The following is a 23,277-nucleotide window of genomic DNA, read 5'->3' as shown; positions in this document are numbered from 1 at the left end:
CCAGTCCCTCTCCCTTTCCCCAAGGTTGGTATGTGTGTGTGTGTGTTGGGTGGGGGGTTGCTGAGATTTCCAACCCTCTAATAGCATGGTTGGTTCCTCTGGCCTTAGCCCCCATCCTGAAGCTATCAAACTCTCTCCCCATGAATCATTGCCACGAACCATCTTATTAGCATAAACTCAAGTATTGAGTTTATAAAGTATTGAGTTTATAAACTCCACTATCAAGGGGCTCATGAATAATGAGACATTTCTATCATTCAGGAAATTTCAAGGGTTTTTGAAGCTCTGTGCCAGGAACCTGGGACAAAAAACAAATTTATTTTTTATTATATCACAAACAGGAAAGACTCGACTGTTTGCCCATTAATATTGATGCTAAATTTGGGGTCAAGATATATAACGGAGGGATCTCTCAATTTCTATTTCATTGAGTCTTTAACATGTATGGGCTTTAAATTTGTCCAATGCCTTTTCAGGGTCTGTGGAGGTTATCAGTTCATTTTCTCCTTACATGTATAAATTTGATACATTATGTTAACAGATTTCCTCATATTAAATGATCGTTGTATTCCTGAAATAAACCCCACTTGGTTATGTATTTATTTAAGGTGTTGAGTTATGTTTGCTAATGCTTTACCCTTTGTATTAATTTACTATCAGTATTATATTTTGTTTCACAAAAAAGAAATTAGAAGTATTTCTTCACCTTCTAGGCTCTATAATTGCTGAAGTAACACTCAGATGATCTTTGCTTCAAAGATTTAGTATAAATCCTCTGTGAAGCCATCTTGGTCTGATATGTTTTTGTTAGGTTTCTGTTTTACAAATTTGTATTTCTACATATTTCTGTCCGTTGAGACTTTAAGGCTCTACTGGGTTCAATTTTGGTAAATTATATTTACCTAGAAAGTTATCTATTTCATTGAGATTCTCATATTTATTTGCATAAAATTACACAAATTAGTAGGCTAGGTTTTGGCGGCTACATATCCCTTATCATTTAGTTAGTATATTTGTACTTCCTCTCTTCAAGCAAAAGTTACCTAACAGTTCGTATACGTTATTAGTGTTTCCAAATAATAAGCCTTCTTATGTATGTACTGCTTTGGTCTGTCTCTGCTTTTTAATGCACTAATTTTTCACTCTTATCTTAATAATTCCGTATGCTTTCCTTTGGTCTTTTTCTATCAAATGTTTTGTTTAACTTCATTCATTGATATAGGTATCTAGCGCGTGAATTTCCCTCTGATAATGATTTTTACTGTAGGACATTTGTTCAGATGTGATGATTTCATTATTAGTAGTAGTATTTCCAAGAATTCTATTTTTTCATTCCCCCCGCCCCCCCCCCTTTTTTTTTGCAGGAATCACTTAAAAGTATGTACGTTAAAAAAACAAAATGCCCAGGGGAAGAAGCTTGATTATTAGCGCTCTCAGTTTCCAGCATTGTAGGCAGACAGCGCTGTTCGTGTTATTTGCATTTTAGTGCGGTTTTCCTTACGGCCTGAGATATCCGCACGAACATTCCATGTGCACTTCAAAGTGAGGTATATTCCTTTACGTTGGGATTCAGAGCTTGAGATATTTGTAAGAGTTACCATGTTGATTATGGCCTTAGGTCGGCGCGACTCAAAGTAGCCAGTTTACTGTGTCACTATAAGCACATAAAAGTTCAGCTGATCCCCCGCCCCCCGGCTTTGGAAGCGAGACTTTCTCCATGAAGGAAGTGGCACATTGACTGATATTCTGGGGCAAGCTTCCTATCTCACTGTCTGATAACCACAGTTTATAAAGTATTATATATATATTTTATATATATATATATATGAAGTATTATAAAGAGGCACCTGCCTCTAACCACATTTTCGGTAGCACTGGGTCAGGTTTCCTAAACCCTTACTTGTTTTTTTTGTCCACTTGATTTGTCTTCGACTGAGAGTCACGCGTTAAACTTTTCTCTTGTTGATGCGTTTCTAGTCCATCTACTCCTCCTGTAGTTTTTACTTTACAAAAGTTGATCGCTGTGCTATGAAGCGGATATATATCTCCATTGTTAACTTAGCCAGTAGCATTATAAAAAGCCCCTCTTTTTCTTTTGAATGCTTCTTGGTCAGAATTCTAACTTGACAGATAGACATGACCCTTGCATTTTTTGTGTTTTGTATTTTGCCTGGTATCTGTTTTTCTGTCCATCCTTTTATTTTTAAACAGTCTCAGTCTCTTTGTTTTCAGTGTTTCTGTACACATGTAACCCTTCAGTATGTGACGGCGTTAGACTTGGCTTCGTTTGACGATCTGAAAATACTTTCATTTAACATGTGAGTTTGCCTCATTTATATTGTTGATAAAGACCAACATGCTTTTTCTTTTTCAATTTAAAATATTTCACTATATGGTTATCTGCTTTTTCCCTCTCTCTCTCGATCTTAAAAAAATATTTCCATTGGATAGTTCCATATTTTGTTCTAATTGTTACTTTCATAATACCTTTGAGAAATACCATTTCCTTCCTTTTTTTAGATAATAGTCCACTGGTCCCTACTTCGAGCAATATTAAAATTAACAAGTTACAACTTCTTCACCTTCTGCTTCCTCTCCCTGACATCTAGTTAAAGTGATGTATTATTATTCACTCTTAATCACTGTAAGGCAATTGGTGAGTTTATCCTATTTTTCACATATTCTCCCTTTCCCGTTTTTGATATGCACTCAATCTACATTGTCAGAGCATATGACAAGGACAAGCCATTATGCCACCCTTACCCTTGATGTTTGCTTTTAGTCCTACAACTAAATAAATTCAGTGGTCACCACCAGCCCTTGCGCTGAAGTTTTTCTAGTTATTTCATGGTCGTATGAAGGTCATTCTCTAGTAGATTCCTCAGGAATGATCTCATGGGGACATTTGCTGAGTTCTCACATGTTCATAACAACTTATCTATGGCCTTTATACTTTCTGGTCATTTTAGCTGGATATAAAATGCTTGGCCCATATTCTCTTGAGTATTTTATGGATGTTACTTTATTGTCTTCTGGTATAAAGTGTTTTGGCGGAAAATACTGATGCAAAACTGATATCCTTTTACTTATAAGTAATTCAGTCTTCTTGTCTCACTCAGGTCATTCTTCTCCCCAGGATAGCCCACATATGATGACTTGTTGGGATGGGAATACAAGGGCCTGGTCCCCTCACTCTATCTAGAGACAACTCTGAAGGGTCATTTCACCTTCAGAGCACTTCGTGGGGCCAACCGAGGCCTTGTTGGGATTTTATCACAGTCCAACTTTTCCCTCAAACTAATACAATAATGTTAATAATAGGGAAGCCCAAACCCGCTTTTCCCCTTTCCCTGTACAGATATTGGTACCAAGAGTACAATCTAACAGATATCATAATATCTCTGCTTCAGAGTATGCTTCTCAAGGACCTTAACCCACAGTACCGGTTTCATGAGGGCTAAGGCAGAAACTCAAAACAGCCCCTCATCACACCTCCACCTGACTCTGCTCTTTTGCTCTAATGCAACCTATGTTTGCTCTTTCTCAGAGATGGAAAGCAAATGTGTGACGTCAGTAAACCCCTTGCTTAAAAGCCCCACCCCCAACTTTGTTTAGAATCCATCTTGGTGGGGTTTCTGTTCTTGTTCTTAAAAAAAAAAGGAATTGGGGTAACAGGAGCATGTGGGTGATTCAGTAAGTTAAGCAACGGACTCTTGATTTCAGTTCAGGTCTTGATCTCAGGCCTGCTTAAGATTCTCTCTCTCCTTCTGCTCCCTCCACCCCACTCTCTCTGTCTCTGTCTAAAACTAATAAAAAAAGGAATAAACCTAGACTCCAGTATCTAAAACAAGGTAAGAGTTGAGATAGGATTTCAAAAGTTGCCAGAGGGGCACCTGGGTGGCTCAGTTGGTTAAGTGTCTGCCTTCAGCAGCCTCGGTCGTGATCCCAGGGTCCTGGGATGGAGCCCCACATCGGGCTCCCTGCTTAGCAGGGAGTCTGCTTCTCCCTCTGCCACTCCCCTTGCTTGTGCTTGCTCTCTCTCTCTCTCTTTCTCTGTCAAATAAATAATTAAAATCTTAAAAAAAAAAAAAAGGTGCCACCACTTGTGAGCATGAGAAGAGTAGGGAAAGATGCCAGAGCCCACCTCCACTGGTGTGACAGCATTTGTGCCCTCAGGGCTTGGCTGCACTTCAGACCCTCCTTTCTACCACCAGCCCCCATCACCCTATCGTCCCCATTGCCCCATCGCCCAAACCAGCTCTAGGTCTTAGGACCATTTGGGTAATTTAAAAATCTTTCCTTCAAGCAGAGGACAGGAGCGGTATGAATAAATCTGGATAGTGCTTGACAATGGCTTCAATAGAAAAAAAAGAAAGTAAGACCCTTTTGGGGCACCTGGGAGGCTCAGTCAGTTAAGTGTTTGTGTTCAGCTCAGGTCATGATCGCAGGGTTCTGGGATAGAGCCTCTGCTGGGCCCCCTGCTCAGCGGGGAGTCTGCTTCTCCCTCTGCCTCTGCCTGCTCGCTCTCTCTCACTCAAATAATAAAATCTTCTAAAAAATTAAAAATAAAAATAAAAAAGAGAAAGTAAGAGCCTTTTGATCAATATCAGTCTCCAAATGTGATTTCAATTTCCATCCTATTTGTATAATATGAAACCAAAAGTAGTCTTGTTTACAGAGGGAGCATTCCCCTCTATATTTTGGCAGACTCTGGAATGAGATCTGCTATCTAAAGTTGTTACCCCCATTTTCTTTTTCTATTTTTTTTTAAAGATTTATGTATTTATTTGAGAGAGAGAGAGCACACAGGTGCATGGGAGGAGGGGCAGAGGGAGAGAATCTCAAGCAGACTCCCCACTGAGCACGGAGCCCAACGCAGGGCTTGATCCCAAAACCCATGAGATCATGACCCGCGCTGAAACCAGGAGTTGTACCCTCAACTGACTGAGCCACCCACATGCTCCTGTTACTCCCGTTTTCAAATCCTCTGTTTCACTTTTACACAAAACAGATTTTGAGGGACAGCGATGATCGCTGCCTTCCCTGATCCTGACTTTGATGGCAGTGCATTTAGCCATTTAATATGATGTTTGCTCTTGGTTTCTTAGAAAAGGAAAATAGACTAACTCTTTATCATATTTAGGAAATGTCTGGCGCCTCTTGTTTTACTTAGTGTTTTTTCCAGAAATGGTTCTTGAATTTTCTCAGCTGCTATATAATATAATTGTATAACTTTCAATTTGATTTTATTAATGTGATTAATTAGGTTGATGGATTTCCTAATTTTGTTGTATCCTTAAGGGCCTGAAATAAATTCTATTTTTTAGGTTTATTCTTAGGTGGTTAATAGTTTTTGTTGCTATTGTGAATGTAATCTTATTTGCTATTACAGTTTCTAATTGGTTATTGCTGGTGTATAGGAAGGCTATTGATTTTTGCCCTTTGATCTTGTATGTGGTCACCTTGCTAAATTCTCTTACTCATTCTAATAGTGTATCAATTGATTTTTCTAGGTTTTTCTATGTAAGCGGTAGTGTCATCTGCAAATAATTACAATTTGCCTCTTTCTTTTCTAATGTTTATACCTCTTACTGCTTTCCTTCCCTTCTTGAATTGGAGAGAACACCTGAAACCATTTTGAATAGTAATGGTGATAAAGGTCATTCTTGTCTTACTCCTGACTTCGATTGGAATGTGTCTATTGTTTCACCAGTGAGTGTGGAGGGCATTTGCTGTGAGTTTTGTTGTTGTTGTTGGTTTTGTTTTGTTTTTAAAGTCTTTATTTTTAGAGACAGTGAGAGAGCAAGTGCGCAAATGGGAGGGAGGGACAGAAGGAGGGGGAGAGAGAGAATCCCAAGCAGACTCCACACTGAGCGTGGAGCCAGACACAGGGCTTCATCTCACGACCCCCGAGATCACTACCTAGCCACAAACTAAGACCCAGATGCTTAACTGACTGAGCCACCCAGGTGCCCCATTGCTGTAGGTTTTTATCATTGCTTTATTAAGAACAAATAGTGTATCAAATTAAGGCTGTTCTTTTCCTAGTTTGCTAGGAGACTTTTTTTCTTTGAGATCATTCATGGATATTGAATTTATTAAGACAGTCATATTTAAAAATTTAAAATTATTAATATAAAATATATATATACATATTGAAAGAGGGAGAGAGAGTGAGCATGCTCATTGAATCTAAGATGCTGTGATTCTGGCACATTCTTTTTCTTTTTTTTTTTTTTGAAGATTTATTTATTTATTTTAGAGAGAGAGCAAGCACAGGGGGAGGTGCAGAGGGAAAGGGAGAGAGAATCTTAAGCAGGTTCCATGCCCAGTGCAGCCTGAGGCCAGGCTCAATTTCAAGATCCTGAGATCATGACCTGACCCGAAATCAAGACTCGGACACTTAACTGACTAAGCCACCCAGGCGCCCCTAAATTATAAGGCATACTCCAACACCTGATTTTTAAGTCTTCCTCCCATTCTGTAACCCCCATATCCTTCAGGATTTCAGCCATCATCTGTACGTCTTTCAGCATGCTCTTGGGAGAAGCCATCTCACCAGACCCCATGACACCCAGTGATCAGACTTCTTGAGCTGAATCACCCACGTGAATGTACTTCAGTCCTGGTCTTGGTGCAAGTTCTTTGCCTGGCATGGTTTTTCCAGCGTTGGTGTAGCTTGCCTGTCTCGCCTCCGGCTCTGCCCCACCATGCGCCCTGACCGGTGATGTTCAGCCTTTTCTTATTTCCTTAAATTGTTTATATAAGGTGAGAATTATGTATTCTTCAAAGGGTTCCTCGCTTAGGTTCTGATATTGTGCTATTTTCATAATTTGAATTGAGAAAAATTTCAATTTCTTATATGCTCTAAAGCCAACTGAATAAATGAGAAATACTCTTCCTTGAAGATCAACTAGAACATCTCTTCGCAATTTTCCGCCTCTTACCTTTTAAAATTGTAGCTCAATAACAGTATTTTTAGTTTCTCTATGGTTATGGCTCTATTTGGTTTCCTAATTCTTCTTGGAACAATTTTGGCTGCTTGTTTTTACGAGAAAACATAACTAAAAATTATGCCGTTAACTGATAAAGACGATATCAGAACAGTCATGAATTCGGTATTTATTTTTGGGCAGCGAAAACCCAGCTAATATCAAAGGCAGCCCTGGACCTGCTGCTAATAGATGATCACCTGCGATCGATTATCACCTGAATGAAAGTTGCACTGAAGGCAAAGCTTCGGGGAACCCAATGGCCTCTGCTACAGAGCGGCACGGGAGCAGGGGGCTTTGGGAGCCGCTGCAGAGCAGTTTCTTTCTGGACAGAGTAAAGAAAAAGAATGTGGAGCTCAATATCCTGAAATTTTGGCTCAAGACAAGTCCCAAACCATTGACCTTCTATGTCTATGATAAAAATTACTTATAATCATGGGGCCGATTATAATTGAAAATCAAATCTAAAGTGTGATACTGAGAGTTGTATCGGCTGAAGTGACAGTCTTGCCAGGTCTCTTAGGGGAATGCTGGAGCACTGGTTAGAAAGAAAGCATTCAGATGACTGGGAGCGTCCATAATTCGACCCCCTTGAACCTCCCTTGCTGGAGGAAGTTCCTCTTTCTTCCTCTGTTGAGGTTAATGAGTGACTCCTGACTACCCTTGTCAGCAGGAGGGAACAGTGACGCAGTTTGTGAAAGCCTCAAATCAAGAATGTGCCAGGGGACGCCTGGTGGTGTGTCCTGTTAAGCGTCCAGTTCTTGGTTTTCAGCTCACGTGGTGATCTCAGGGTCGTGAGGTTGAGCCTGGCATCAGGCTCCACACTCAGTGTGGAGTCAGCTTGAGATTCTCTCTTCCTCTCTCTCTGCCCCTCCCCTGTACTCTCAATCTCTCTCTCAAATAAATTAATAAATCTTAAAAAAAAAAAAAAAGAATGTGCCAGGATCACAGCATCTTAGATTCAATGAAATAAAGTAAGCCCCACGAAAATACACTGCAGGGATGTTTCTGGAGGTAACACATTTCTTAAGTACATGTTGCTTCACCTTATAACCTCCTAACATACGAAAGGGGCAGAATACCATTTCATTGGTTCACATTAAAAAATAATTGAAGTAAAATTCACATAACATAAGAGTAACCATTTTAACATGAACAATTCAGTGGCATTTAGTACATTCACAATGTTTCTTTTCTTCACATTTTGACATCTCTGATATGAGAATTCATCTTATAATTAATGGTATATTATGGCTTAATTGAGAGTGTTTTAAAAACTTCTTCATAGTGGAATATAAATGAAGGTGTGCTTCTCAGTTGATGACGACTTAGATTGGTGGAAATATGGCACTTGGTGGTTTTCTTGGAGTTTTGAAGAGCATACATCATATTGGGGTGTCTTGCACCCCACTCATTTACTGAGTGACCTGAAAAGCTGTCAGCTTTGAGAGGAATCCAGAACAAAGGAAAACTGCCCAGTTGGTTGCCATGTAAATAGGCCACTTGGTCTCCATGACCCACCAACTCCAATCACGTTGATGTCCCATATGCTGATGGAGTCTGTAGCAAGCCCGGGAGGAACACTGCAGAAGAAGCCCCTGGGATTTATGAAGGAAGCGGGGCCCTGTTTGGTAAATAATTGACCTCCCTTTGAGAAACAGCTTTATCTTACGGCGGGGCCCTGATAGAGACCGAATGCTTGTCTATGGGCCAACCAGGTGACCTTGCAAACTGAACTGCTCAACACAGCCTGCAAACTATTTGGTCCACTACAAAGCCTGTAGTGTCCGCTAGCATTCATCATCGAGGAGAAAGGGTACAAATGAGGCCAGGCTTAAGCTTGTTCTTTTTTGCTACCCATCCAACACTTATGGTCTCAAGAGGTAGAGATTGTCCAAAGGGACAAAAAAGACTGAAACTCAAATATGTATAACAGGTGCACTTAAAATGTAAACCTACCAAAAAGATGAAAGAAAATGGAAGGAAAAAGATGTATCATGCAAACAGCAAGCTTGCGAAGGCTGGAGTGGCCATAATATCAACTAAAGTATACTTCAAGACAAAGACTATTCCCAGAGATAAAGATAGATATTTCATAATAATAAATGGGTCAATTCACCAGGAAGATACAACAGTTATAATAATAACAGAGCTTCAAAGTATACGGAAGAAAAACAGACAGAATTAAAGGAAGAAACAGATGATTCCACAATCATAGTTAGAGATTTTAAACCCTCCTTGGCAATTGATACAATACACCAAAAAAAAAAAAAAAAAAAAAAAAAAGACAATAAAGGAGATTCTATGAACAATACTGTCAATCATATTGACCTAACTGGTGTTTATAGAACTCTATACTAATCTGTGGGACACACATTTTTTTGAAGTATACATGGTATGTTCACCCATGGACCATATGCTGGGCCGTCAAACAAATCTCAGTAAATTTAAAAGGACTGGCATTATATAGGACATGTTCTCTGGCCACAGTGGAGTCAAATTAGATATCAATGATCATAAGATACCTAGAAAGCTCTCAAATATTTAGAAATACAGTAAGCCACATAGTTCTAAGAACTATGGATCAAAGCAGCAATCACAGGGAAATTAGAATGATAATGAAAATGTAACATAATTTGCAGGATGCAGCTAACACAGTGATTATGGTGAAACTTAGAGCATTAAGTCTTTATAAGGGAAAAGAAGAAAGGTCTACGTACCGCTAACATTTTAGCATGAGATGCTGACTTGCATCCCCATCTCGATGGCTCAGGGGATGGGATAATTCTCAGTTCATGTTGGGCAGTTCCAGTCTCCTACTTAGTGTCTCATGGTCAGGCATTCAGTGTCTACTGGGCCCGGTTGTGAGCCAGAAACTGCGTTTCAAGTGATGGCGGCTTGTTTGCAGGTGGGATCACAGCCTTACTTCGGAATCCTGGGTGCCGGTACTGTGATTCTCCCCTTGAGATTGCCTGAACGTATATATAAGATCCTCGTCACAAGATACTTCCCAGACCATTGGGTCTGTTGGATAATCAGGCCAAATTGCCAACACAGCTTGCACTGCAACCTGGACCTACTGGAGAACCCCTTTTTGAGCCAGGCTCCTCTCTGACCTTACAGGTTACCCGGTAAATGGGTCAGAGCAGCAGGCCCAGATGTTGGGCATGTGGCCTCCAATCCCAAAGAGGACCACCGAGCTTTCTAATACTTTCTATGAGGTGAGTGGTACAAGGTGCGATGTCTTGTCTCTGACTTTGATTTTTATTCATTTGGTTAATTTAGAAAAGCAAAAGAATTGACTTGCAAAAAAGTTTTATAAGGGACTCCAGACTTTAGAAGGACTGGCTTGCCAAATATGAACATGTATTTAAAAGAAAAATGTCTCAGTTGGAGCTGTTCTAACAGAACTCCTACAGACTGGGTGGCTTAAACAATAGAAACTTATTTGATCACAGTTCTGGCAGCTGGGAAGTCTGCTCTGCAAAGAAAAAAAAGAAAAAGAAGCTGAATGGCACAAGACAGTCCAGAGGTGAGGGTGGGGTGAGGGAAGGAGCCCGGAATCCACTCTGAAAAGATGGTAACTGTGGGTAGTACACTGGCAGGGAAAGAGAAGGGGGATGCATGCAGGAGAGAGAATTCCAGAAACACTGAAACGCGAGGGTAGAGAGCGCCTGAGAGACCCTGGAGTACGTGGAGGTGAGGGCACCAACAGCAATCCTTTCCTTTGTGGTGGATGGGGGAGGAGTGCCCCCTGGGCTGCCCATCTGTAGACTCACTGCTGGGGCCTGGGGGCTGCCCAGAGAGCCCCGCAAGAAGGCCTCGCTCCACTCTCAGACTGGGGGCTGCTGGCGTGGCCGGCGTCCTTCAGTCGTTCCTGGAAGAGGTCTTCATCGCTCTCGATCACAAAACCGATCCGGCCCACACAAGCCTCCTCAGAGTCCCTGTCCTCCAACTTCTCGCCCCTGACTTCCTGATTGCAGCCAGCTCCCCGCGGGCTTTCCCCCCAGGGGATCCGCCTGGGAGTCTCAGGGCCTTGCAGAGGGGCCATCCTGATCAGCAGCTCCGGCTCCGTCTACTTGTTCCTGATCGAGGAATAACTGTTCCCGCTGAAGGCAGGGATCACATTTGTCTTTGCTGCTGTATACGCAGGGCTAGCGCAGGGCCTGGAATAGAGCGCCACGCTTCCTCCTTTTTTTTTTTTTTAAATTTTTTATTTATTTAAGTAATCTTTACACCCAACCTGGGGCTCGAACCCATGACCCCGAGATCATAAGTCGCATGCTTCTCTGACTGGAGCAGCCAGGCTTCCCGAGTGCCGCAGTTCTAAGTGGCTCCCAGTAAGCGCTAAACAACTTGTTGAATGAACCAATGATCAAAACCAGATCAGCTGACATTCTCATCAACAGGGTAGGCTGGTGACTAGTGCAGGAGTACTCTCGTCAAGAATAGGTATCACAATGATTATTTTACGGTTTTTACCTACCTGAGAAGGCAAACACTGGTATCTCATTATAGTTTTCAATTTTTCATTTCTTTGTATACCAGTGATGCTGCATGTTTACCTGTCCATGTATTGGCTGTAGCACTTTCTGTGGGACTTTCCTTACCATGCTCTTTGCCCAATTTTAAAAAGTGGGAAATTTTAAAAAGTGGGAAAATTACCCTCATTAGTTGGAAAATGCCGCTGCTAAGGAGCGGTGAGGAGGTAGAGGGGGGAGGGCAAAGGGAGAAGAAGAAAGGAAGGAGAGAGCCAGGCCCGGCCCTTGGGAGCCCCAGTCTACTATTTCTGGGCCCAGATGTGAATAGACAAGCTGAGGAGGAATGCGCTTCTGGGTCCCTTTCAAATGCTGTTTCCTATGGCCACATCCAATCAGTTCCTAATTCCAGGGGATGCTACCACTGCCTCGCACCTGGTTCTCCTGCCTCCAGCTCCGCCTCCCCCCCCCCCCGCGCCCCCGCAGGCCATCATGCCCACTCCCACGTGCCCTACATGGGTTCATACTGCCCTGCAGCCCCAGAGTGTCCGGGCCTGAAGTCCCTGTCCCTGGCTCCGCAATAGGTCACTGCTGTGAGAGAGTCTCTCCAGAAGTGATGCCGTGCTCCCACCAAGGATGTGCTGGGTGAGTATGGAAGAGTAAGCCCCTCTCCGTTCTCACAGTGGGACCTGTTGCCACCTGCAGTCTGGTCGAGGAAGTGTGGGCAGTGGCTCCTCAGATGGGTTGAGAGAGGCATCCTTCTCTTGTCCCCTTTTCCCAATCCCTGGACTCCGTTTCCCCAAGGGATGAGAAGCTCTGGACCAGTCATCTAGGGGAATTTCCCAATGACAGCAGCTACAGTGGCACTCCAAGGATGAGGACAGAATCTAGACTGTGGCCAAGAAAGGAAAACATCTAATTGCTCACAGGGTAAAACCCAAACTCCTTACTCCTATACTTACCTCTGATCTCAAGTCTTCCTATTCTCGCCCTCCTCACTCACCGCCCACCACACTGGCCTTTTTTCTTTATGTGCCTTTAATATATAGAGTTCCTTCCATTTTAGGGATTTCGTAGTTGTTTTTCCTCCTGTCTGAAACATTCCTTCCCCAGGTATGCTGTGGCTGCTTCCATCACTTAAGCCTCAGCTCAGATTTCAGGGAAGGTTTCCCTGACCATACTACATAAGTAGTCCCCCAACCTATTACCCTATTTTATTTTTTTCACAGCTCTTGTCACCATCAAAACTTACACTATTTTATTGTTTATATGCTCAGAGTTTCTCTTCTTCCACTAGATAAAAGCTCCACCAAGGGACATTTGTATTTCATTCACCCACTGCACCCCCAGAGCCTAGAACAATGCTTGATATATACATACCTTTATGTACAATGATCCTCATAGAAATAAATCTATCAGGGGAGGGGCGCCTGGGTAGCTCCATTGATTAAGCGTCCGACTCTTTTGATTTCGGCTCAGGTCATGATCTCAGGGGCATGAGACTGAGCCAGCGTTGGGCTCTGCACTGGGCATGGAGCCTGCTTGAGATTCTCTCTCTCCCTCTGCTCCCCTGCACACCCCCACTCATATGTGCTCTCTCTCTCAAAAAACAAAACAAAACAATAAATTAAAAAAAAACCTCTTAGGGGAGATATATATTAAACAAATAATTACACAACTAACTACAAGTAGAGTCAAGTGTCTGAGGCAGAAGTGCAGCACTCTTACCCATTGCTTTGTCCACTTCTGGCTCCAAGGACTATTCCCTTACCCTGTGGGCAGTTTCTGCATGAGACCCTGGCTTTGCCTAGAAACTGTTTCGAGCCCAGAGGATTCACCCAGAAATCAGGTCTCTGGAAAAGGGCAAGGTTTCTACCTCCAGGCCCAGTTCTCCAAAGCCTTGGGGTGTAGGTAGGCCTGCAGCTGCTGTGTCCTTGTCCCCTCCAAGCCAGAATAGGCTGCAGCATTTTTTTTTTAAAGATTTTATTTATTTATTTGACAGAGAGAGAGACAGCCAGCGAGAGAGGGAACACAAGCAGGGGGAGTGGGAGAGGAAGAAGCAGGCTCATAGTGGAGGAGCCTGATGTGGGGCTCGATCCCAGGATGCTGGGATCACGCCCTGAGCCTAAGGCAGACGCTTAACGACTGAGCCACCCAGGGGCCCCAGGCTGCAGCATTGATAGCTAACTTGTGCAGGCTGTGTGCTCCTCCAGTCCCCACTTGGTTCTTCCGCAGGCCGGCTTGGGGTCTGGTTTCCTTAATGCTTTAACAAGCCCTGGCCCCATGCTCAATGGCTACGTGTCTTCCATGCTTGCAGGCTGGTATGCAGAGACTGAAGTTGAGAGCTGTTTTCCCTGTCCCTTCTGCCCTTCCTCAGGACCTCCTGTTATAGACCTCGCTCTCTCCAGGAAGATTCGTAAATTTCTTCCTTTAAGAGAGACTTCTAGCTGCTTCCTGCCTGGGGCTGCCTCTTTGTAACCCACATTAGTGCAGTTAGCTCCAAGACTAGTTTAGTTCCAGGAAGCTGGCTCCAGGAAAGCCCCATGGGAGGGGAGCTCCATCAGAGGAGGTGCAAGTGAAGCTCCAGACCTCACTCCATCTTGGCAGTCATCCTGGGATGCTCCGCCTTGACTAGTTTAGCTCTTCATCTCTGACGCTTAGCACAATGCCTGGTACACACTTAGCATTTAATGAACAGGGGCCATTAATACCACTAATTCATTTAATAAAAAATTAAATGTTCCAGGCAATTTACTGATGTTTTGCATGGATTATCGGTACTTCATTTAAGCAGGTGTCATTACAATTTCCATTTTACAAATGAAACATGTTCAGAAGAATTAAGAGACTTCCAAGGTCACAAAGCTCTGCGCTGTTTTTATTGCCCGAGATGCAACAGAGCAACGTAGAGCGGAAAATGCCAGAAAGCACGCAGCCTCCCGAACACTGGCGAGCCCGTGGGAGCCAAGGCCGGCGACAGGCTCACCACAGTCAGCCGCTTTCTCATTGGGTTGCCAGCCGGCTCCACTTCCGCTCAGCACAGACCGGAAGTGTTCCTGCCGGCCGCGTTTCGAGTGCGCACGACCGGAAGTTTCTGTCCGCGGCTTTGCGGGGATAGGGGAGCGGTGGCCCTGGCAGTCGGGGAATCCAGGTGCGGAGGCGCTGGGGCTTAGGAGGCAGACCGGGCCGTTAGGGAGACACAAACGGCGGGACACAGGGGGAACCCCCGACCCGACTGGGCTGCCGTCCTCCTAGCGGCCCGCCCCTTCACTCCGCCTCACTTGGGGCTGAAGTGGCTCCGCCCCCTGGCCTGAGCCTGGTCCCTTCTCAGGCACTGACCCTTGACCTCGGGGCGCTCCCCCGTCAGGCGCGATGGCTACAGGCGCGGATGTGCGGGACATTCTAGAACTCGGAGGTCCAGAGGGGGATGCAGCTTCCGGGACCATCAGCAAGAAGGACATTATCAACCCGGACAAGGTAGCAGGGGCGCCTTGGGTACTGGGAGTGAAGTGGTGGGGAGCAGAGACAACGGAAGAGAGATGGGGGAGACAGGTGAGGGGTGGAGTGCTGCGCTCCTACGGAGATGGGCGGAAAGGTGTGACATAACGGGACAGAGAACATGTGTTACCTTGATGGGGTTGGGATGGAAGTGGTGGGACACCCATGGGAAATGGTGGGGACCAAGAGAGTGTGACACTCATAAGAGATGGGAGCACCAAAAGAGTGAGACACTTGTAGGATATGGGGGGGGGCGGGGTGGCACCAAGTCGGTGTGACATTCTGAGAAACGGTGGAAAAGTATCTTCTACTCTGACAGGTCGGGGCTCTACACAGGTGAGGTGGGGTTGGGGAGGGGAATGACCTGCTCCAACTAGGGGTGCCCCTGTGAGTGGGCCTTCGCAGCGTGTCATTGTACCTGTAGGTGCCACGTTTTGTTCAGGGATTGAGCTGGGCTAGAGAATTTTCAGGGAAAGGAGTTTAGACTGTGGTTCCTATCCTGTGGTTTCCCTTCGCAGAAAAAGTCCAAGAAGTCCTCTGAGACACTGACCTTCAAGAGGCCTGAGGGCATGCACCGAGAGGTCTATGCACTGCTCTACTCTGACAAGAAGCAAGTATTAGAATCCCAAACCCCCCAGGTTCTGGTTCCTGACCAGTCTGCATGCCCTGTCTCCTGGTTTTCTCTGCTAGTTCTGTTCCTGCCGCCCTCCTCAGTCTGGGCTCCTGCTTTCTTAGTAGGATGCAGGAGGAGCTCAGACCTGTCATTCAAGGATATGACTTCCTTGCTCTAGGGTAGATCAGCCTGGTCCCAGAGGCTCTCTGCACACCTCTGACTCTAACCTCTCATCTCTCCAAACCCTGCTCCCAGGGATGCACCCCCACTGCTACCCAGTGACACTGGTCAAGGCTACCGCACAGTGAAAGCCAAGTTGGGCTCTAAGAAGGTGCGGCCCTGGAAGTGGATGCCATTCACCAACCCAGCCCGCAAAGATGGAGCTATGTTCTTCCACTGGCGACGGGCAGCTGAGGAGGGCAAGGACTACCCGTTCGCCAGGTTCAATAAGGTGAGCCGTCACCATTTGGACATAAGCCAAGGTTGCTCAGCCACTCTCAGCTACTCCTGGGAGCTCTCAGCCTCCTGGGGTTGGCTCCAGAGATACGGTCAGTCTTTGTATCAACCATGGTTATCCATTCAGTCCACATGGCAGATACCTGCAGGGTGAGATTTCATGGGTCTCTTCCAGCCATGGGATTCTGTCCTTTCCTGGATCTGGTCTGTTTTTTGTTGGCTTCTCTTGGCCCTCCAAATGTGGCTGTTCCTCAGAGCTGTGTCCTTGTCTCTCTGTACTTTCTCCCTAGTGTGTCTCATTTTCTCTATGGCTTCAGTTGCCTGCTATATGCCAGTGACCCCACTTAATATCTCTAGTCCAGAGCACATCCAATCATTTACTTAATGTCTGTCCGTGAAGGCCCCACAAGTACTTCAAGTAGGTACCCTTGAGCAGAACTCATCCATTCCCTCTCTTCCTCACCCATATCAGTGAATGGCACCACTGTCCACCCAGCTACCCAAACCAGAAACTTGGGACTCATCCTTGACTTAACTTCTCCTGTAGTCGCCAATTATTTCAGTCAACAATAGGACAAAGAAGGTAGGAAAAGATAGAAAACAAACATGTAAGCAAATAAATTGGATTCTTTCAGATAAGAGCCATCAGTAAAATGAAACTAGGGTATGAGTGGAATATGAAATGAGTTTTAAAGAGTGAACTTGTAGGCATAGTGGAGGCCTAATTTAGATAATGTGGTTAGGGTGGGCCTCTCTGAGAAGGTGGCGTTTGAACTAAATCTCAGTGATACATCTAATCATTGAGTCCCGCTGATTCTGTTTCTGTAATAAACCACGTCTGCCTTTATTCTTCATTCCCTGTGCTGGCACCCTAGTCCAAGCTGAATCATCTCTGGTCTAGATTACTGAGGCTCAGACAGAGCAGGGCCTTATCCACGCTCCCCCAGCTGGTGAGAGGCAGAGCTGGGCTAGGCTAGGATTTCCTAGGCTGTTATTCAAGCCAATATATGTTACGTTGTCACAGTCCCTGCAGCCTGGAGCAGCCTGGTCTTGGAGGCTGAAAACACAGGCCTGATCCCAGGACTTCCAAGTCCCGACTTTCTCCCCCTCAGTCCACTGTAGCCAACTGTACCTGCACAGCTCTGCCTGGATGGCTCACAGGCTTTGCGGATGGAGCACGTCCGGCTGTGACCCACCATTCTTCTCCAGCCTGGAGAGACCTGGTTTTCCTCCATCTCACCACAATCCTCAGCCCCCCTCAGGTCCAGCGGAGGGAGAGGCTGGAGGTGTAGGATTGAGATGGGACAACCAAGAGGTGAGGTGTTGAGGTGATGGGAGGGAAGGTTGGATGACACAATTTGAGGAAGATGAAAGAATGTTCATTTTGTATTTGATAAATGCTGCTTCGTGCCAAGGCAAGCCCTAGACATTGAGAACACAAAAATGCACCAGAAACAATATCTGCCCGTAAGAAACTCTCCATATTGTTGGGGAGGGAGTGGGGAGAGGCACAGGCAATTACAGTTTGGTAGGATACGTGCTGTTTTGGGAGGACCTGAAGGCCGTGGGAGCTTCTGGAGCAGTTAGAGCTGGAGTTGGCATCCTAAAGGATGTCACCAGGCGATGTCAGCAAAGGAGTATGGTGACTTTTCAGGCAGAGGGGCGAGCAGGAGCAAAGGATAGAAAACCAGTCACATGTTTGGTATGCTGCAGGCGTTTCCCTATTGATGGAGCCTAAAGCCGGGGGTAGGACATGGTGGAAGGTACGGCGTGAGAGGAATCTGGGCTTGGCTCTGATATCTTTGGGTAGTGACTGACAGATTTTTAAATAGAGTACTGTCAGGATCCCATTCAAGTCGTAGAAAGATCATGGTGAGCACAGGTGGAGAATGAAGTCGGAATAAGATGAACTCATGGTCCTCGCTCCAGTACTGCTTGCTCCTGGGCCCCACTCTCAGTCTGTGGCTCCCCAGCTGCTCTCTTGCTCAAGCCCGAGACACGGGGTCACCTGTGACGGCATCTTTCTTCACCCTCATGTCCAAGTGCCAAGTCCGGTGGTTTTAACCAAAGTTACGTCTGTGCCCTGTTGTCTACCTTCCACTGCTACTGTTTTAGTTCAGGCCTCTTCACTTCTCAGCTGGATTGTTTCCAAAACCTGCCAGCCGGCCTCCCAGGCTCTTGTTTCAGCCCGCCTGTCCTTACTGCTGCCGGGTTGTCTTTACAAAACAGAATGATGATCACTTCACTCTCTTCTTTCAAAGTAACCTTATTGTCTCCTGTCACTTTTCCCCGGACCGATCCTTGTCCCCGGGCTGGATCAGGTGTCACTCATTATAGCCTTAGGTGTACCTTTGGCATCAAACTCGCCACATTGGACTATATTATTTTTTCAGCTGACTGTGAGCTCTGAGAAGGTAAGACCACTGTCTGTCTCATTCAGCACTGTGTTCCCAGCATAGGTCGGCAGGCCCAGGATAAATATTTGTTGAACGAATGAGTGTCTCCCTCACTTGCCTGTGAGCTCCTTAAGAGCAGAACTGGCTATACAGTTCCTGAGCTTTTTTTTTTTTTTTTAATTAAATGCAATTGAAATACATGGGAAACCAAGAGACTTCCCAGAGAAGCTAATGCCTGAAAGAGATCAAAAGGATGAGGAGTTATCTATGTGGGAAGGAATGTGGAAGTGGGAGTGCACTTTAGGCAAGAACAACAAAGGCTGAGGGGAGAGCCTAGTATGTTCTCGACACTGCTAGTCATTTGTTTGGAACTTTGGGTGCATGAGGGACAGTGGCTGCAGAGAGACCGGGTCATCCACCCCTGTGTTCATTGGTTGATTCTGTAAATATTCATTGATACTTAGAGTGTGCCTGGCCCTCTGCTGAACCCCAAAGATAGGAAATGAACCAGACAATCCTTGCTCTTGCGGAGTTTGTGAATTATCTAGAAGGCACTTTTAGTGTAGTGGAGAACTTCTGAGTGTTTTAGTAAGAGATGGTTGGGTGACATGATCAGATATTATTCTAGAACAGTGCTTCTCAAATTATCTGCGATGAAGGACTTTAAAAAATATTTCCAATCCATCAGAGACTGATAGTAAGTTTACAAGAAAAGACAAAATACAAGTCTGTGTGTTTTTTTTTTTAAAGATTTATTTATTTGAGAGAGCACGAGTGAGCATGAGCAGGGGGGTGGAGGGGCAGAAGGAGAAGTAGACTCCCCGCTGAGCAGGGAACCCCCCCCCAACACGGGGCTCAATCCCGGGACCCCGAGATCACGACCTGAACCACCCAGGCGACCCCCCAGGTTTCTTCATATGTGATTTCTGTGAAATTTCATAAAGGTTTCTTTTCTTTTCTTTTTTTTTTTTAAGATTTTATTTATTTATTTGACAGAGAGAGAGACAGCCAGTGAGAGAGGGAACACAAGCAGGGGGAGTGGGAGAGGAAGAAGCAGTCTCATAGCGGAGGAGCCTGACGTGGGGCTCGATCCCATAATGCTGGGATCACGCCCTGAGCCGAAGGCAGACGCTTAACGACTGAGCCACCCAGGCGCCCCTTCATAAAGGTTTCTATAAATGCCTACTCTCACTTTCCATGCTTACGTAGACCACTGGTACCAGTTTGCAAACAGCACTGGTCTGCATGCTGGCCTTTAGGTAGCACTGGTCAGAGAGATCACATCTTGGTTGCGGATAGAGAATTGCTTGGAGGAGGATCAGAGGGAGGCAGAGAGGCCGGTGGGGAGGCTGCTTCTCTGATGCAGGCAGTGGTGGTGGTGGTCTGGACTGCCATGGGACAGGTGGAGACAGAGATCCTGGAGTAAACGCCACAGCTTTGTGGAAGGGGAGGGGCCAAAGGTAAAGGTAGGAGTTAAAAATGCTTTCTAGTCTTCTGGCTTGGGCACCTGTGTTGGCTAATGGTGATAATGACTGAGAACTGAACTGGAAAAGCTAGAAGTTTGAGGGAGGGTGATGAGCTCAGTACTGAACACACGCATGTAATTCTATTGAAATATAATCAACATATAATATTCTGTTAGTTTCAGGTGTACAACATGATTCATATTTGTGTATACTGCAAAATGATCACCACAGTAAACCTGGCTAACATCTATCACCTGAACATACTAAGTTTGAGGCGTATGTGGGGCCTCCAGCGGGAGAAGTCCAGGAGGCAGCTGGAAATAGGTCTTGAGAGCGGGTGTAGAGCCAAGATGGTCTTTGATAGAGAAAAGGGACTTCTGTAGTCCAGCCTAACATTGACGCATTCCTGGGGTCTCTGACTGACTGGCCAGCTGCTGGTGGTGCTTTTTTTCCCCGAGGAAGGTCTGGGGGTTGGGGTGTGGCAGAGGGGAGGCAGGAACTGTGCAGGGGTGCATGTGCTGGGAGTAGGATTGAGGCCCCTTTTCTGTAGAGAAGAGACCTTGGCCTGCTCTGGGGGAGCTGCAAGTCTCATTGTGACCACTGGGTGGCAGGAGTGCTTCAGACAAGGGTTCCAGGGACTTTGGGATCCTGGGCCTTTCTCCAGTATTTAGCCATCTGCTCTGCTCCAGAGTTAACCTTTGGACTCCATAGAAGCACTTACATGTGAGCCCCTCACCTTAACCCTGGGGACAGGGGCATGCATCCTGTTACTGAGGCTCTGGAGCTGAAGGCATGGTGAAATCGCTCCTGGACTGAATCCAGAGGCGGGCTGCGGTCCTAGAGCCCGCCAGGGTCTCGAGGCCAGCAGTGTGGTTCCTCGCTTGGAAGCCTCATTTCCAGGCTGCCCTGTGCAGGGCCCCAGGCAGAGGGTTTGCTCTGGTCCGGCCTCAGGGTTGGCAGTACACAGGAGGGGCCGCGATCCCAGGGCGCTGGAGCTCGCCGGCCGTGACTTGATGCGGTGTGCCCCACTCTGCCCCTCTGTGCCGGTAGACTGTGCAGGTTCCCGTGTATTCAGAGCAGGAGTACCAGCTGTACCTTCACGATGACGCTTGGACTAAGGCAGAAACGGACCATCTCTTTGACCTCAGCCGCCGCTTTGACTTACGTTTTGTAGTCATCCATGACCGGTACGACCACCAGCAGTTCAAGGTGAGCCGGTGTCATGCATTTGCATGTGTGCCCAACTCCTGCGCCCGGCAGGCCCCTTTCTGCCTTCATGCGACCCCTTCCCTATGCCTCTGGGCATTCATCCTCCCTTCCCACCACGGCTTTATCCTCAGAAGCGTTCTGTGGAGGACTTGAAGGAGCGGTACTACCACATCTGTGCCAAGCTTGCCAACGTGCGGGCTGTGCCAGGCACAGACCTCAAGATACCAGTATTTGATGCTGGGCACGAGCGACGGCGGAAGGAACAACTAGAGCGTCTCTACAACCGGACCCCAGAGCAGGTCAGCCGGAGCCTCACGACCTCCCTGCCCTGAAGCCCTTTGCCTCCATCCTGCATACTCTCATTTCCCTCCCCTCCAGGTTCTCCTGCCTTCCTCACTAGCCACTCTCCCTGCTCCACACCGCTTCCCCTCCCTCGTGGCCTCTTTCCTCTTAGAGCCCCTCACAGACAGCCCAGTGGCCCTGCACGTCCCCGTCTGCCCTCACCCCCCGCCCCCAGGCACCCTCACACTTCTTGGCATCTTGCTTTCCCAGGTGGCGGAAGAGGAGTATCTGCTGCAGGAGCTGCGCAAGATCGAGGCCCGGAAGAAGGAGCGGGAGAAGCGCAGCCAGGACCTGCAGAAGCTGATAACAGCAGCAGACACCACCGCGGAGCAGCGGCGCACAGAGCGCAAAGCCCCCAAGAAGAAGCTACCCCAGAAAAAGGAGGCAGAGAAGCCGGTGCGGAGATGGAGTCAGCCCAGCTTGGGATGGAGGGCTCCGAGAGCACTAGAACTAGTGGGGTGTCAGGACTAACCCTGGGCCTTCCCGCTGCCATACCTCGGTGTCCATAACTTCTTCTCCCCCAGGCTGTTCCTGAGACTGCAGGCATCAAGTTCCCTGACTTCAAGTCCGCTGGCGTCACCCTGCGGAGCCAGCGGGTACGTGTCACCTCCATCACCATGCTGGGGTCCTGGGCTCCCCACAGCCTGTGCGGCAGCCGTGGCACTGGAGCCCCGGGAAAGGGGGTGCCACGTGCTGCAGAGAGAGGTCTCAGGGATGTGGCTGGGCTGAGGTCAAAGCTCTTGCTCTGTTCCACCTGCTGGTTATTTTCTTTTCGGACATAGAGCTGCCTCCAGGGGTTCACTTCTCTCCCGCTCCCCTTGGCTTTGGTCCCCCTCATCCTTAACCACTTGTCGGGGAGAGGGCTTAGCAGCCTGGGTCATTGCAGATGAAGCTGCCAAGCTCTGTGGGACAGAAGAAGATCAAGGCCCTGGAGCAGATGCTGCTGGAGCTTGGCGTGGGTGAGTGGGGACTGGGCCCGCAGCACCTACCCCCCCGCGGCTGCCGATCCAGGCTGGGTGGGGGAGGGCACTTCCTGTTGCTGGCCTTCCTGCACACCCTGGCTCTGCCCGCGCCCTCCACCCGCCGCCTGCAGAGCTGAGCCCGACGCCCACCGAGGAGCTGGTGCACATGTTCAATGAGCTGCGGAGTGACCTGGTGCTGCTCTACGAGCTCAAGCAGGCCTGCGCCAACTGCGAGTACGAGCTGCAGATGCTGCGGCACCGGCACGAGGCCCTGGCCAGGGCAGGCGTGCTGGGGGGCCCCGCGGCGCCAGCATCCGGCCCGGCCCCGGCCTCTGCCGAGCCAGCGGTACCCGACCCCACTCTCGGCCCCGACCCCACCAAGGACACCATCATCGATGTGGTGGGCGCACCCCTCACGCCCAATTCGGTAAGGGCCTGGATGGACGGGGGGAGCACAGACTGGCCCTGCGTGTGAGCGCACACATGGGCGTGTACCGGCTTCGCTCCCTCTAGTGCCCGCAGTGGGCGTGGTTACTCCGATGGGTTCTGAGGCTGAGTAGGACTGGGTGGCCCGAGCGCATCACCTGCCCTGCGTGTGAAGTGCATGCACCAAGCCCCAATAGAGCTTTGGAGGCCACTGACTCCGTCGCCTTCTGTGTCTTCTCAGAGGAAGCGACGGGAATCGGCCTCCAGTTCCTCTTCTGTGAAGAAAGCCAAGAAGCCGTGAGAGGCCACACGGGGTGTGGGTGCTGCTGTGTAAATAGAGCTGCTGAGTCGGACTGGGCTGCTTCCTTTTCCTTCCCACCACTTGTGATGACCATGGCTGGGGGGGGGCAGTGGTGGGAGCGGCCACCACACCCACGCC

The 23,277-nt window shown here is 47.3% G+C and overlaps 1 protein-coding gene across 2 annotated transcripts; it reads left to right on the top strand.

Moving 5' to 3' along the window:
* Positions 1–14,536: 14,536 nt before the first annotated feature.
* DMAP1 (DNA methyltransferase 1 associated protein 1) lies at positions 14,537–23,188 on the top strand. Of its 2 annotated transcripts, none has more exons than XM_026498263.4 (11): positions 14,537–14,621; positions 14,802–14,947; positions 15,487–15,578; positions 15,837–16,032; positions 20,950–21,108; positions 21,240–21,407; positions 21,661–21,846; positions 21,975–22,046; positions 22,337–22,409; positions 22,544–22,839; positions 23,080–23,188. In XM_026498263.4, exons 2-11 carry the CDS (start codon positions 14,843–14,845, stop codon positions 23,137–23,139), a joined length of 1,407 nt encoding a protein of 468 aa, XP_026354048.1. In that variant the 5' UTR covers positions 14,537–14,621; positions 14,802–14,842; the 3' UTR covers positions 23,140–23,188. The 2 variants fall into 2 exon arrangements, with proteins under 2 accessions (XP_026354048.1, XP_026354049.1); XM_026498264.4 differs by having other exon boundaries at positions 14,561–14,621; positions 14,838–14,947.
* Positions 23,189–23,277: the final 89 nt, after the last annotated feature.

The sequence above is a fragment of the Ursus arctos genome, unplaced genomic scaffold, assembly GCF_023065955.2.
Source record: "Ursus arctos isolate Adak ecotype North America unplaced genomic scaffold, UrsArc2.0 scaffold_12, whole genome shotgun sequence".
NCBI lineage: Eukaryota > Metazoa > Chordata > Mammalia > Carnivora > Ursidae > Ursus > Ursus arctos.
Note: the sequence above shows the minus strand (reverse complement) of the source record. Positions and strands in the feature narration are given on the sequence as shown.

What these genes read in the sequence shown, in the direction of transcription:
- DMAP1 (XM_026498263.4), top strand. Translation starts at nt 14,843, where the DNA reads ATGGCTACAGGCGCGGATGTGCGGGACATTCTAGAACTCGGAGGTCCA. An exon ending in ACAACCGGACCCCAGAGCAG is followed by an intron (nt 21,408 to 21,660) that starts GTCAGCCGGAGC and finishes TTGCTTTCCCAG; the next exon opens with GTGGCGGAAGAGGAGTATCT. An exon ending in GCTGCTGGAGCTTGGCGTGG is followed by an intron (nt 22,410 to 22,543) that starts GTGAGTGGGGAC and finishes CGCCGCCTGCAG; the next exon opens with AGCTGAGCCCGACGCCCACC.